Raw genomic sequence first — 16,142 nt, forward strand, 5'->3', positions numbered from 1 at the left:
TGTCCAGCTAGTGAGTTTGGGAGATGATATTTGAACCCGGAATCATAGTTTTAGATTCTTCCCTCTTAACGAATACTGCCTTTTAGCATATGGTATGTAGTATGTAGTATGATATCCAAGGACATTTACATTCTTCAGTATTTGTATAATGTAAGGAAAGCAAGACAGCAAAGTCATTAATATTATTTTCGAACACAGACTGCTTATGCTCAGCGTCAACACTTATAATGGTAGACACTCAACTATATCAAATATATAGCTCTTTTTTTACTAGAAGTATATTCTGAGTCAGTAGGACTCTAGTAATATAAGTGTATATTGGCCCATGTAGAATCTTAGAAAGAAGTAGGTGGAAAATAAGAAAATAAACAAAACCCAGTAGCTTTGTAAGACTAAATGTAGCAAAAAAAAAAATAATAATAATTTAAAATAAGCCTTCATGCAAACTAAGCCAGACATGATTTCTCAGATCTGAGGCCCTGTCTCCGCCCCCACCACCACCCCCACCTGAAGCATGTTGCCATAGAGAGTGGCTCTTGTACTTCGCAGCACTCCGGATTGCAGTGTAATTATAGGCTGGACGATAGGGAGGCTAGAATGTCCCTTGCCTGTTGATACAGAATATTGTCATTGCTCCTAAATATTTGGGTCCCTTTTACTTTCTAATCATCAAAATGTTAGTTAGCATCATATGTTAGATACAATTACCTGAATAATATATTGTCATCTCAGTAGATTATTTTTTTCTGAATAAGCATATTCCAAATAAAACATATTCAGAAGCCTCTGGAGAGTAGCAGATTGCTGATTATTACCTTGTTCCCTGTCTTCTTTCCACCTTGTTTTTTTTTAGTTGTAATGATCTTAAAAAGTATGAAATGATTAGATTTTGAATTTTAAAGAAGGATAATTAAGAGAGATTAAATTTTGGAAGTTTTTAAACAGCAGAATCAAATGTAACATTAAGGAAGGATGAGTCTGTTATGGGATGTAACATGGTGCAGAGTAGAACCTTTCTATGCTGTTGCTGTTGTTTTATTTGAGTTCCTTCATTATTTAGGGTGGTAGAATTTTTTCATAAAGTGGCAGTTTTAGGCAGTTTTTCCCTCTTCATATCACAAAGCAGATATGGTCTTGGTATTTTGCTTTAGCTTTATATGTTTGACCACTACTGTGAAATTCCAAAGGTTATGTTGCGCGATGGCAGTTTCTGAACATGGGCGTTGACATTTATCATACTAGCAACAATGCAAGTTGGTGGTGCCTGACACAGCCAGCTGTTTTGTATGTGTGTATTTCTAATTATTTTAGCATTCACAGCGTGTGGTATTTTCACATTTTTCAGTAAAGGACTTATTGCATTCAGTGCATTCTTAAGTTACATTGTTAGTGTTGTTTCTCTATTCAAATAAAGCAGGCATTACTGGTTTATGCAAATTCCAAGTGAGCGCAGAGCCTGTGATTTTAGGTTTTATTTTATTTTTCATTAGAGTAAAACGAGAACCATTCAATTTTTTTTAGAGTTATCTGACAAGCCTTTCTGTTTACAAAATGAAATGTTTATTTAAAGGCTTTTTTGGGGTCTCTTTTTACAAGAGAATATCACAATACATCTCTAGAGAAAAGGATGCTCAGTCAGCATCTTTTGATTTCTTTCCTTTTGCTTAAAGCCAGAATTGTAATTGATGTATGATAGGATCTTTACTTTTCCCTGACTGGTTTAGCTCTGTTTGTTTCCTGTTATGTTTTCCTTTAGAACTTACTTAGAAAGTGAGTTCATTTCCAAGTTGAAGCCTGTTTTTTGTTTTTTTTCCATACTGAATAGTACCTGGAAGTATTAAACTTGGTTGGTGCCATGTACTCTGTGTAGCTTGGGTGTGTTGGACATTATATACGTGGACAGCTGAAAGGTATATTCCTTCATAGTAGACTCATTTACACTTGCCATCTTCTTATGTTTTGATAACGTGTGTTCCTGGCTTTGAAATTACAGGGTTTAAACTTGTTCAATGAGATATTCCATTAGCATTTCAAAGTATAGCTAAGACTTGGTTAGTTGGAAGTACCTCAATGATATCATCCCCCTAAAATGAATCAAGACTAATACGTTAAGACATTACATAATGTCAGTGTCAAAATAATACAATGTTATAGATTGATCAACAGGGCTGCCTCTAGCTAATTGAGACCTTTGGTGTGAAGTAGAAAAAGCCACCTTTTGTAATTTATCACAACGAAATAAAATCTCCCTTTTAGGGTACCCTTGTGAAGAACAAACCTCCCACCACCATCTAAAGTGACTCTCCTAGTCTCATTTTCTTAATCTATTATGTGGCTTTCTATTGTCCAGGCCTTGGGATATCCAAATTTAGATAATGATAAACTAAGTTACATTTAACTTCTGTGATATTTGTAGCAGAGTATAAAACAGGAATTTTCTTGTTCTTCTGGAATTTTAGCTAAAGCTCAAAACTGAGGACAATGGGATACACGTATACCTGTTGTAAAGAGAGGTGCCAGACACAACCTCAAAGGACTTAGTGAAAGAAGCCTAGATGGCCCTTGATCATGGATCAATAGTTGATATAAAAAAATAGCTCAAGATTTATTTGGAGGAGTATTAACCAAGGAGATTTTATTAAAGTGGATAGAGCTCTGCTACATCCTCTCTCTTGGTGAAAGGAGGCACAGTCTAAGTGAGAGAAAGACTCGGACAGAAACATTCATGAAGGATGGGATTTTATATGTATGTATGTATATACGTATGTATATGTATGTATGTATGTGTATGTATGTATGTGTATATACATATATATGTATATATGTATACATATATATATTTTTCATTTATATTTTATATGTTTATTTTTATTTGTATTCACACACCTACATATATACATATGTACATACACACTTTTACATGTGTGTGTATATATATGTGTGTGTGTGTGTGTGTGTGTATATACATATATAGTTATAACTAGATGATAAGTACATAGGTAACGTTATCTATATAACTAGATAATGTATGCCATCCAAATCTAGCAGTTGGCCTCCTGCCTCCCCAAAGATTGTAATTCTGTGACTGTGGTAATACTGGATGAGACAACTTTGACCTATTATTCACCTCCTTTTCAACTCCCAATCCTGGGGAGCCCAGATATGGAGGAAGAAAATGGAGGAAGAGTAAAATCAGGAATCTGTTAACTAATGTAGTTTTTGACCCGAAGCATTGGTGTGATCTGGGAGAGCAGAAAGAAGGCTTTATAGTCAAACTCATGTTTTTAAGCCTGAAAAATGAGACTGTGTAAATACTTGAAGATGACCCGAAAAGCTGTATGTTGTATGTAAAGTATTGTCCAGAAATGGAAAAGGGAAATTGGTCAGAACACATATGAAGGCAACATTAGGAGAATAAAGTTATTTCTTGATTGTTCCATGCCAATCTCTGCCTTTTGAATAAACCAGTAATATAATTTACAGAGAAATAGATGAGAGCTTTTCTATTTTTATTAAAATTATTTTTATGAGTTTTTTATTTACACTTAGTAAATATTTACTGAGCACCTAGTATAGCCCATATCATCTTCTAGTCACTGGGAATATGTTAGTGAACAAAAAAAAGATGAAAATCCTTGTCTTTCATAGAGTCTGTATTCTAGGTTGGGGAAGAGAAGAGAAAATGACATTACACAGTATAATATACTTTCCATGGGAGGAGAATAAGGCATAGTGGGTGTTGGGGATGGAGAATATGGTGGGAAATGCAGTGTAAGAGTTTGTGACCTGAATGTTTGTGTCCCCCACATTTCATAAGTTGAAATCTTCGATTTGATGGTATTTGAAGATGAGGTCTTTGGAAGTGTTAGGCCAATAGGGCCGTGCCCTCCTAAACGCGGTTAGTGTTCTTACAAAAGAGACCCTACCACAGTTCCCTAGCCCCTGTCTGCCTCGAGAGGATACAAAGAGAAGCCCATAGTCTAAAGGAGGGGCCCTCACAGGTTCACACTGGCACTGTGATCTCAGGCCTCCAGCCTCCAGACTGTGTAGAGTGAATTTCTGTTGTTTACAGGTTACCCAGTCTGTGTTACCTTGTTCTAGCAGCCCAGATGGGCAAAGGCAATGAGTAGACTCAAGTATATGAGGAAATGAACCATTCAGATGCCTGAGGGAAGAGCGTACATGCACAGAAAAGAATTCATGCAGAGGCTCTGAGGCAGAAGTGTTACTGGAGTGTTAAAGGAACCTTCCCTAAAGGGCTCAAAATGCTCAGAACTGCTGGGAAGCTTGTCCAAGGTGTGGGGTGCAAGGTACTGCATGCAGTGGAGCCTTATAGATGTATGCCGAAGAAGTGTGTAAAGACAGAGTACACTTATTTCTTGGAAGACACCCAGTGCTTTCTCTTTGCGAGGCCTCTTTCACATCTCCAGTGCACAAGTACCAGTGTGGTCACTGTAGGCTGTGGGAAGAGACTGGGGTTGTACAGCTGCCTTTTGCTTTGGCCATAAATCCCCTGTTCCTAATAAACCCTTGGCAATCATTTCGGGGAATTCTTTTCCATTTCTGTAATCTTCCTAGTCTTTTTTTCCAGCTACCCTGGCTATTTATTCCTTGAACCGCCAAAGAATTTTCCTGATAGGGGTCTCAATACTGTTTTTTAAACTGATTGGAGATTCTGCCATCTTCACGTGGCTGGTTCTTCTTGTCATTTGGATTTCCTCTCAACTGTCACCCCCCAAGAGGTTTTCCTTCCCACCCCAGTTATTCTCCCTCATCATCCTGGCATAATTTTCTTAGTACTTGTGTGTGTGTGTAAAACTATGATGTTTATTTTCTGTGATTCCTTGTCAGTCTTTTGCTAAAATGTGAAATAATGAAGACAAAAATGTTTTTGTCTTATTCATTGCTATGGATCAGCAGTGCGTATACCGGACTACAACAGTAAGTCCTCAAAAAATGCATTCGTTACAGAATGAGTACATTAGACAGATATAATTAACATTTATTGAATATTTACTATGTGCTACAAATAGTGTTAAATATTGTTCTGTGATTTCGTATTTAAAACATCTTACCAACACTGTTGTCTCTGTTTTATAGGGACATTTTGCCCAAGTAATTTACCCAGCCTTACTCAGCTGGTTAGTTAATTCTTTCTCTGCCTCTGCAACCTTGCCCTTACCCAGTGCACCACACAGTCAGTAAGATGGCTCCGCGCCAGTCCCTGTTCCTCTACAGATCCTCACATTATAAGCCCTCTGCTGGGCAGTGGTTAGACTCATTTATCTGGTGAGGTGAGGACCATTGGGATAGGTGCGTAGTAGGTCTCGAAGGTTGGTGCCCTCAGCCCGAGTTTAGCTCAGTCATCTTTGTTTTGTCTGGTACATTGTTTAAAAACAGGAAGACTCACCTAAAAATCTAGTTGTGTCGCATCTGTTGAGTACTTACTGCCTCTTCCAACGGGATATGTGCTTTCCCACTCACTTCCGCGTCCCACTGTCATTGTCTCACCCCAGCCGATGTGCTCCAAAAAAGTACTGCACATTTTTCAAGGGATTGTGAGGAGACATGCAGCATATGTGTGAGTGGTGGATGTGCCCGCCGTTGCGGAAATAGAGTTATGTAACCAAACAACCCATGAACGACCAGCTTCGTTACTTGCAGGACGAACACCCTACAACAAGAAAACAGGGATCGCTATTAATACAGGAACCATTGTACTACAGCCAGCCTCATGGACATGACAAGTGCCAGAGTTTTCTTGTTTGGAGCCCACACGATCCCAAGTCCCTCACTTAGCACGGTTTGCCTCTACCTCCATCCACATTTTGATCTGCTTGGAAGGTGTCCTTAGTGTCCAGAGTCAAATAAATCCTGCTTTCTGGGAAGTGAATTGGAATCTGCAAGTTAGCCTAAAGTGACCATGAATCTAGTAAATGTGATCAAGATGCTCCTTCTAATAACTGAACTGTGGTACTCCTTGAGTTTGCCTCATAGCCTGCTGCTTCACTGCTGTCACTGGCCTTGCAGTAAACAAAGACTTCCCAATTTTTGTTTATCTGCCCGTAGAAATGTTACTTGGGGTCAAATATAATGCATGTTTTTCAGAAGTAAAACAGGAAAGTGTGCATATTTTAAATACACTTAAAATAATTTTTTTAATTGGGGACATTTAGTTTTGGTCACCAAGAGACATTGTTTCATTTCAGTATTTAAAAATACTGTGTTAAGAAATATTCATTCAAATTTCTGTGTACGTATTTATTTTAAAAAATCATTGAAATGTTCTCAATACTGATTAGTATTCCTTTTTCCCTACCTTGGCTGCACCTTGACGCTCTGGGTGGTGCTGGCATGGCCGGTGGTGGTGGTTCTCTTCCTCCTGCCTCCCCCTCCCCCTCCCGGTCGTCGTCGTCGTCGTCCTCCTCCTCCTCCTCCTCCCCCTCCCCCTCCCCCTCCCCCTCCCCCTCCATCTCTGTCATGTGTGCTGTCTGTCCAGCTGCTAATTTTTCTATAGTAGAGTCCTCTCAGGACAAAATGTTTATTACTTTAGTTATTATCTACCAAAAATGCTATGAAAAGACATGGCATCTTTAACTTTATGATTCCAGTTTCTAGGTAGCACCTGTGTTTAATCTCTTTTTCTTAAGCGGTATTTTCAAATATATACCTATCCACCCTAACATAAAATGAATATTTTTTAAAATACTCACTTGGATTGCAAAGGGAAATAGTCGAAATCTATGATGTATAGACTCCTAAAAATTAATCATTCTTTGTACACAGGTTATTGTTTTGTGAAGTCTTACGTAGTAGGCAAAAATGGTCTTGATTGTAATTTGAGGCACTGTGTTGCCTCATTCTGTTTTGTTATTGGATTGATAGGTTAATGTCTATAAAAAGCTTTGAGCTTTTACACCAGGCTATAGACATTTATGCAGTTATGTACACCTTGATGAAAAAAAGTAGTAAATGTCCTAAATATTTTATGGCACACATGTTCTCATTAAATATATTATTGACAGCAAGCAAAAGGTGAGGAGGAGGGCATTTTATTCGGGTTTGATCTCTTGTCCCCACATGGTGCCTCGTATTTGACAAAAGCCCAGGAGATGTAGGAATTGAAGGGAAGTTGCTTGTGTTACTAATAGCCAACAGTATCGTTTGTAATAGACTCCCCCAGCCACTCGCTTTGCCATCTGGTTCTAAATCTCATCTGAATCTGCTTTCTCTCATTTAAGTGGTGTTTAATTTTTCACTTCTGTAATTATTTGATTGCTAAATCTTATGGTCTACAAGTTGGACATTCAACTAATACCCTTTGCAAATACAGTGACATTGTTTCTGACAGCAGGGGATATATAGTCAGTGCAGTATTTTAGGAGGTTGTGACAACTTCTGGTCGAAGAACATTAATCAAGTAACTGAGTTGTTATAAAATTGGTAGAAATGACACAGAAGCCAGGAATAAAAATGTTTGAGACTGTCTGTGGTCAGCCTTTTAACCTTTTGAGGAATTTTAGCCTCCCTGTAACTGGGAATTTAATGTCTCTTCAGTTTCGTGTGCTGAATACCCTTTTTATTACAGGTAATTTTCTGTGTAAAGCGATCCACTGGATAAGCTGTATTTCAGAACTTTTAAATGTCTTTTATTACATTATCATCGCTGTGGTTGATTCATTTATGAAACACAAAGCACTCCCATTTGGAGAGATTTATTCTCGTATCAATTTTTTTTTTTTCCTGGATTTGCCAGAACGCCGTCATGTTCGTGTTCTGAAGGTTAATGCCCAAAGTCAAGCAGACAGAAGCCGAGTGCTGCAAGGTTTCCAAGATTAGGACTGATTCCCTTCACAGAAATAAATGATTCCTGCCATGTTCAGTGATTTTGTGCAGCACTCCCCACGGCTGAGTGAGTGCATCAATACTGTAGTCCTTACCTGCTGTACATACTGATGACACTCGGTGTTAACTTGATTGACTGAGCAGTGCACTGGAGAGGACGCACCTGCAAGAGAAGTGCAGACACATATATTTTTATCCTGGTCTTGAAACATTTATTTTGCATTTATTTTACTTGGGAGCCATGGCTTCAAGTTCCATGGGCTCCCAAGCCATGCTGCCGAGGTAGAACAAACCTTTAAGTGCTGCTTTGTTTTCAGAATTGTACCCCAAAACGCTCTCAGGTTGATACCCTTTGCCAAAGCCTGATTTTATGCTTTTGAGGGAAAATGACATGAAAATGACATTAAGAATCAGGATAAATTAGTGACTCTGTGGAATTTAAGTCTCTTAAGAGGTGGTATCTAGTGGTGGGCAAATGGACCGTTGAATTCGATCATGAGAAATCATTTTGGCTATAGTTTTATGTTATATTTTATTATCATGTTTTGTAGGCTTTGAGGCAGCAGCAGAAAAGAAGAAATGGAGTCTCAATGATGGTAAACAAGACTGTTCCTCGTGTTGTTTTGACACCATTAAAGGTGTCTGATGAGCAGTCGGATTCGCCTTCAGGTAAAGAGCTCAAATATTGTATGCTTGGCCAGTTTCTGCCCGAAGGAGACTTCCTCACTGTGAGAGATGGCACAGATTTGCTCTGCAACTGAATAATATTCCTACTTGAGGTTTCATTTTAATTTTTTTATACTTTTGACTCTTTCAGTGATTCAAACCTAACAGGGCATTTTGTTCTTAAGAAAATAAAAGGCACCAGCTCGTTCATCATCAAAGGACTTCATTTGCTGATGTCAATAGGTGCAAGAAAATGTGTGGGACTGCTAGGTGGATTTTTTTGTTGTGGCTTTGGCTTTTGTTTGAATGTTGAACTTTAATGGTGGACCCCATGCTGGTGTGTAATGCCATCAAAAGCAGTTCTTCCGTGAGTGTGAATTTGTTTTTCAGTCTTCGGCAAAATCGGGCATCCTTTATTAGTTTCTGTGTCCTGGGAACATTCTTCTCACCTCAGCGCAGCCCTGACCTTTTCTTCTAATTTACCTTCTGTCACTTTATCAGCTATGTACCATTCTATTTATTATAGGTTGATGTGTGTATTTTCTGTTCCTGTTTCAGCATAAAGTTATTTCTAGAGGTTTGCTCTCTCCTTCTCTTCAAGCCTCTCTTCTGCCTTCATGTTTCTGTCTCTGTCTTGCATGGTCTCTAAATGGTATAGTATTGTTGAAGCTTATTCGTGTGTTTTTACAAAAGATCTGAGTGTTTCTTTTAAAAGCTATCAGATCAGAGAACGTGTTTTTGACTCCACTATTAGGCCATCTGTTCCTGCTTTTTGTTCTGTTTGATTGATTTATTGGGCTTTTCTCTTTATATCCAGTAGAGGAATCAGATTGTGGCCAAAGGTAGTGAATTAACTTATAGAAAAGGAGATTATATCTATGGTTTTTGAAACAATTTTAGATTTTTCTTTTCAAGGACAGCAAGAGGAAGATAATGACATAATAACTATTTCCTTTTTTAGGCTCCGAATCTAAAAATGGTGAAGCAGACAGTTCAGATAAAGAAATGAAACATGGGCAAAAATCTCCCACTGGAAAACAAACAAGTCAGCACTTAAAACGATTAAAAAAGTCTGGTTTGGGTGAGTGTTCAATAGCCTATGACATTTCACGTTTTAGAGATTTGTATCTTTTTCAGTGAAATTACAGAAAATTCTTAGGACATTTTTTTAATGGATAAACAAGGAAACTTAAAATTCTTTCTAGTTTATTTAAACCAAAAAAGATACTAAATAAGAAAATACAGTTCCAACAGATTGGTCTTAAGTGTATTGCTGAATCTGTACACGATATTATTGGGTGAAGCAGAGGCTAAAGGTTGGAGATTTAAAACGATCTGTGTATTCAAGAAATTATCTGCCAAGTCATGATTTTATCTCCTATGCCATGTTTTGTTCCTGCAGCCGGGTTTCAGTTTATTGGGATATACTGTATTGGGGGAAAAAGACAACTTTCTGTAAAGAGTTCATTGAACCATAGAGGACATTGTCAGTGGGGTCCTGCTGCAGTAAAACTGCTCTGCCTCGCTTGTCATCTGTGCTGCTTGAAATATTCAGCAGTGCCTGTCGGAAAAACAGTGTAAAACTGCCGACAAGTGTGGGAGACACAGTCCCTGGGTCCTGAGACTCAGCACCAGGTTTTCCTCTGCAGATTTCCTTCCTGATAACTTTCACCAGGAATTCAACAGCAGCATTCAGGGAAAACGTAATATGAGAATGAAAAAGATGAAAAAGAAAACACATCTGGGGCTGAACATTGTAATTCTCTACCGAATCTGCCTTGTTGGATGTCTGGACCTAATGGCTTCTTTCTTTCAGTTATTTCACCTCTGAGCAAGGGTAACGATAATGGCCTGGATCTTTGTAATGTTTTGTAAAATGGTTGGTAGAAACTACAAAGTTACTGACCTGAACTTTTTTATTGGTTCTGCCACTTACTTTCTTGGCAACTTAGGGTAATTCTTATTTGCAGTTCATGTGTTTATAGAATTCAAGCAAGTGTTTAACTTTATAACTTGATTCTATATTTACATATAGAATAAAGTTCAGGTTAGTAACTTTGTAGGAAAGGTTTATTGATCTGGGTTTATTGATTGCCTATCAATCATATATACCAGGAATTTTGCTAAGTCCTGGGAGCGAGCTTGCTTTCTCCCTCTCTCTCTTTCTCTCTTTCTCTCTTTCTTTCTTTCTTTCTTTCTTTCTTTCTTTCTTTCTTTCTTTCTTTTTAACTTTTTAAAGTAATCTCTCCGCCCAACATGGGGCTCAAACTCATGACCCCAAGATCAAGAGTCTCATGCTCTAAACAACTGAGCCAGCCTGGCACCCTGTTGCTTTCAATAAAAAGTCTTTGAATAGGATTTATATATCTTCAGATAAGATCTCTTTGGGGAAGCAGAATTTATTTTTGTTTTACATTCTTGGCATGTAGTATAATTACCTCTTTTGCATTATTTCCAAGGCTAAATAATTTTATAATTTTTGTGTAGCCCCAATGCATGAATATGTGTTTGTGTATAACCTCAGTTACGTATATACTGATGGGTTTTTGTTTGTTTGTTTGTTTTCTAGTCTTTTGGGTATTGTAAAGTTTGTAATTTAATAGAAGTAGTTTCTAAAATAGAAAACTATACTGGGAGAGTGACATGTAAAGAATGTACTAAAAAAAAAAAAGTCATGTTATTGTATCGTAAGTAATTTAAAAGTCAGTGACCTTCAGTTAAAAATGGCCTGCTACCAACCTCAGTAAAGCCAATGCCATATCATGAGTTTAAGAAAATTCAAGGCACAGGGGCCACCCTATTTAATTACTTAGCTAACTTCAGTACTGGAAGTCAAGTGGAGTGTGTATTAGGTGATCAGGATCCTGTCAGGTGTTCAGGTCTTTAGTCAGGATCTCTTGTATTCCGGCTATTGTTACCTAGAAGCCCTACATGGCAGTAAACATCTTACATGTTAAAAATTGTGTTGTCAGAATATTTCAGCTGGCTTGTTAGCAAATTACAAAGGTGATAAAGAAGACCACCGAGTTCTTTTTAACCTTTTTTTTTAAGACTGCAAAATAGTAGAATAATGAAGCTACATCATTGAGAAAGAATGTAGAAGTGAAATAATATTCACTGCCCATATTTAATGCCATGGTCTAGGTATTTTGACAGAAGTTATCTCATTCAATACTGCCTTCAGTTATGTACAGTGGAATTATGTTCATTTTTCAGCTGAAGAAGCTGAGGCCCCAAGGGTTAAGGAGGCTTCTCGTAAATGACATGGCTAAGATAAAAGCCAAGACATAGCTAACTCCAGAGTCTAAACCGTTATGTTGGGTATCTGAATGTCAAATCATCTAGCCCGTACTCTGGACTTGACCATTATGTTGGCTCTCTATGTCAAATCATCTAGCCCGTGCCCTGGACTTGACCATTATGTTGGGTATCTGAATATCAAATCATCTAGCCTGTACTCTGGACTTGACCATTATGTTGGCTATCTATGTCAAATCATCTAGCCCATGCCCTGGACCTGTAGGCCCCACTGAGGAGCAGCAGAACACTCTGTGACAGGATGAGTCTGCTGTCAGTGTTCAAATGCAGCTACACTAGTTACACATGAAGCGAAAGCTAGCCACTCTTAAGACATCCTGGCTGATCCTGTAAAATCAAGCAGATGGAGGAAGAAGATAGCACTTAAAATTAAGTCAATTAAGGTAAAAAACTGTCAAAAATAAGCTGATTACAGGGAAAGAAAGGTGACTGATGACTAACCAGCAAACAGGGTGAAATAGCTTATCCTGTGCAAGTGAAGTCAGCAGTGCTATGAAGCCTCCTGTAAAATAAACAGTGAAAAAATGTAAATGAAATAAAAGAAAGAGCCTTAATGTAACCATTTCTAGACAATGACCCACGTCTTTTTAAGAAAGTAATGTTTTGGGGGCGCCTAGGTGGCTCAGTCAGTTGTCGATTAAGTGTCTGGCTTTGGCTCAGGTCATGATCTCACAGTTCATGAGTTCAAGCCCGGCATCGGGCTCTGCCCTGACACCATGGAGCCTGCTTGGGACTCTTCCTCTCCCTCTCTCTCTGCCCCTTCCCAGCTCTCATGCATGCTGGCTCTCCCTCAAAATAAATAAAAACTTTAAAAAATATTTTTGATGTTCTGTGACTTTAGGAATCTTACAGAGTAAAAGATTCTCCATGCTGTGAAGCATTTTAGAATCAGGATGGTATTGAATAGTTCTTCAGGCATATTTATTTGCATTTTGCTCTTCCCTCTTTGCCGCTAACTTGTTAATTCCTTGGGAATAGGGACCTTCATGTCTGTCTTTGAGGTCCTCACACACCCATTATATGCCTCTGGTTTAGCAGGTGCTGGATAAGGTTTGAGTGGATTATTTATAAGTAGCTGAATGGGTTTGTAAGTTTGGATGAATGAGGCATCCTACAGGCTTCAGCATACTTACATATCCTTCAATAAAAATGGTCCTGTGCTCCTGGGGTTCCGGTCATTCTTGTAGAGTTGCAGAACCAGTGCAAGGAAAGATGAACCCAGCCAACACCCAGGAGCCAGCCAGACAGGAAGAGCATTTTCCTCATCAGAGCTAGACCTCTAATTCATACAGTTATAGACATTTAGTTTTAACTATCTTTGCCTTCTCTAGGTGGCAGTAAATGTATAAAACTCCTGTTGCTATCATTCTGAATTAAAACAAATGGTGTAAGTCTGTTCTAACTTAAAGTAAATCCAGTCCAAATCCAGTCTCAATTGTCATCCTTATCGTGAGATTTCCTTAGCAGGATATACAGTTCTTCTGATTGTCCCCTAGGTGCTTCCTTTTGCTGTCTAGCAATTACTTAACTAGTCAAACTACAAGATAGTCACCCTATTCAGGTATAGATGTCTCCTGGGTCTTGGAAGCTCATGCATGTAGCCCCGGGCACAAGGGATTCTGGTGTGCTTCCCTGAGGACACGGCAGTAAGAAAGCACCATAGACCTCTGTCAGGTCCCTTCATATGCCAGTTTCCCTGGAGACAGTTAGGAGCCCACAATAAAAAATAATTGAGCTTTAGTATCCCTCAGTCATTCTAGTTCTTCTGATAGTGAGGTTGAAGGTTTTTTGTTTTAAATTTTTTTTTTTTTTTTTTAGTGTTTGTTTTTGAGGGAGAGCATACGTAAGCTAGCAGGGAAAGGGCAGAGAGGGAGGGAGACAGAGAATCCGAAGCAGGCTCCAGGCTGTCAGCACAGCGTCCAGTGGCAGGGCGTGAACTCATGAACGGTGACATCATGACCTGAACTGAAGTCAGATGCTCAAACCAACTGAGCCACCCAGGCACCCCAGTGTTGAAACTTTTATGAGAAATTTATCATGGGGCACCCAGTGGCTCAGTTAAGTGTCTGACTCTTGATTTGGGCTCAGGTCATGACCTCACAGTTGTGAGATCAATCCCCACTTTAAGCTCTGTGCTGACAGCACAGAGCCTGCTTGGGATTCATTTTCTCTCTCTCCCTTTCTCTCTCTCCCTTTCTCTCTCTCTCTCTCTCTCTCTCTCTCTCTCTCTCTCTCTCTCTCTCTTTCCCTCCCCCCCCCCCGCCTCTTTCTGTTTCTCTCATGCACTCTCTCTCAGAATAAATAAGTAAACTTAAAAGAAATGCATCACTCAGAATGGAAGGCCATTACTTGTGACTTAGGGGTTTTTTTTTTTGTCTTCTCTTGGTTATTTTTTGTTCTTGACCATGGTTATGTATGAAAATTTTGAGAATATTTCCCTGAGTATCTCTCTGATGGAATAGATGTGATAACATGGTGAGTTGGCACAGGTGGAAAAAATATTGGCACTTTGTCTAGGCCTTTGTCTCCTTTGCTGTGTTGGGAGAGCCTGTGTTTCCTGCTCCCCGGAGTAATGGCTTCATTAAGAAGAGGTCATATACTTCTTAGGGCCTGGTGCTTTAGGAGATGTTTCTGGTGTATGCTATGTTCCATGGTTGGGCTGCTGTTTCTCTGAGGTCAGTCCTTTGGAGAACGTCTCCTTGCCTGCAGTGGACAGTGTTTGGACCTTGTCCAGAATGTGCCAGATCTTAACTAGGTGTGTTCTGGTCTGCCTGTTAAGAGGCCTAATCTGTTGCCACTAGAGTTGAAGCTTTACAGCAGTCTGTGGTGAGCAGGCTTGGTAGGAGTTTGTGCTGGTCTTCTGGGGGAGGAACCTGCTGCTCTGTGTCTCACACTCATTTGCCCTAGTAAAGAAGCACCTGCAGAGTGCAGGGGGACAGGGCTTGGTTTAAGTGGCTCTGGCCTCCACTGTGGGTGCTGGGCTGGTCGCTATCATTCGGTCATGCTGATGGGCAGGGGAGAAGAATGGCACCAGCCCTCTCCATTGTCCCCGGTGCGTTCACACCTGCCACTGTCTGAAAAGTCCTCACTGGAGAGCAGACGGTCTCCCCTCGTGAGTCCCAGGGATCTGAGACATTTGTGTCAGGGCTGTCTGCTCGCTTAGCAGCACAGTAAACCCATGTTTTATCAGACCTGCTGGTGAGTTTCAAAACTCCAAACTTTAGGGATCCAGCGTGGCTCAGACCGTGCTGGTCCTCTGGGGGAAGGTCATGCCACTGAGGAGCTGATGCTGGTTTATCCTAGAAGGGCAGTCACACCAACACGCAGGAGCTTGGAGTTCAGAGGAAAGCACAGCAAAAAGCCCGAGTCCAGCTTAGCCACCCTCAGCAGGTATCACTATGCCTGTGCCAATGAATGGGGCAGCACGATAGTGCCTGCCAGTTCTTTTGCCCCCTGTGTGGCAATGCCACCTCTCCCAGATGCACTCCAAGAAGGGGAAACATCTCGCCCAGTGTGCCCCAGGGGATCCTCAGACTGCATCATCTACTCCTGGGCTTCTGCCTGCCTTCTCCACAGAAGCACTGCAGTGCCTGCTGGCTCCATACCATCCATGGTGCAGAACTCTGAAACTCCAGTCTTGGAGCTCTGCTGGTTGTAAACACTGAAGATAAGCAGCCCCTCTCATTTTCCAGTCAGTGGCATTGGAGAAGAGTTTTCCTTGTGTGAGCCCCTGTGCGATGCTCCCTCTGTCTTTTTCTCTGTCTCCTCTCTCCGTGATCAGGGCTCCCTCCTCTCCGCAGTACCCATGATCCTTTTCTCCCCCAAATCACATCTCCTCACCACCTACCCTCCACCATGTGGCCTCTTCTCTCCTCCTGGTCATGCAGCTTGTTCTGTAGGTCCTTAGACAGATTTCCTGGGTGTTCAGAATGATCCAGTTATTTATCTAGCAGTGTTCAAGTTATGAGGCAAGCATAGAGTCCTCCTACTACTCTGGCATCTTAACTCAAGTTCTAGAGGCTGAAAGTCGGAGATCAAGGTGCCAGCAGAGTGGGATGAAGGACCTCTTCTAACTCAGATTTCTCTTATCCTCACCTGGTGGAAGAAGGTGATTTTACATTGCTTAATGTGTATCTACAGCCAGAGATCATCTTAGAAAAACTGTATTAACCATTTTAATTAAAAGTGCTAAATTTAATTAATTTTAGCTGAATAATAAAAAGAACAGAAATAAAACCAAAAAAACAAAATTGCTAAACATCGCCACAAGATACGTTCATTGCTACAAGTTGTCTCCAAAGATATTAAACTAT

The 16,142-nt window shown here is 40.0% G+C and overlaps 1 protein-coding gene across 1 annotated transcript in view; it reads left to right on the top strand.

Moving 5' to 3' along the window:
- The window catches only part of ASXL3 (ASXL transcriptional regulator 3), a 175,287-nt gene that overhangs the window by 87,801 nt on the left and 71,344 nt on the right, over positions 1 to 16,142 (top strand). Inside the window, exons 7-8 of the mRNA XM_060613566.3 lie at positions 8,397 to 8,514; positions 9,473 to 9,592. Coding sequence (XP_060469549.2) covers positions 8,397 to 8,514; positions 9,473 to 9,592 — 238 coding nt within the window. The remainder of the gene's footprint in view (positions 1 to 8,396; positions 8,515 to 9,472; positions 9,593 to 16,142) is intronic.

Source organism: Panthera onca, chromosome D3 (genome assembly GCF_046562875.1).
Source record: "Panthera onca isolate mPanOnc1 chromosome D3, mPanOnc1 haplotype 2, whole genome shotgun sequence".
In the NCBI taxonomy this organism is placed as follows: domain Eukaryota; kingdom Metazoa; phylum Chordata; class Mammalia; order Carnivora; family Felidae; genus Panthera; species Panthera onca.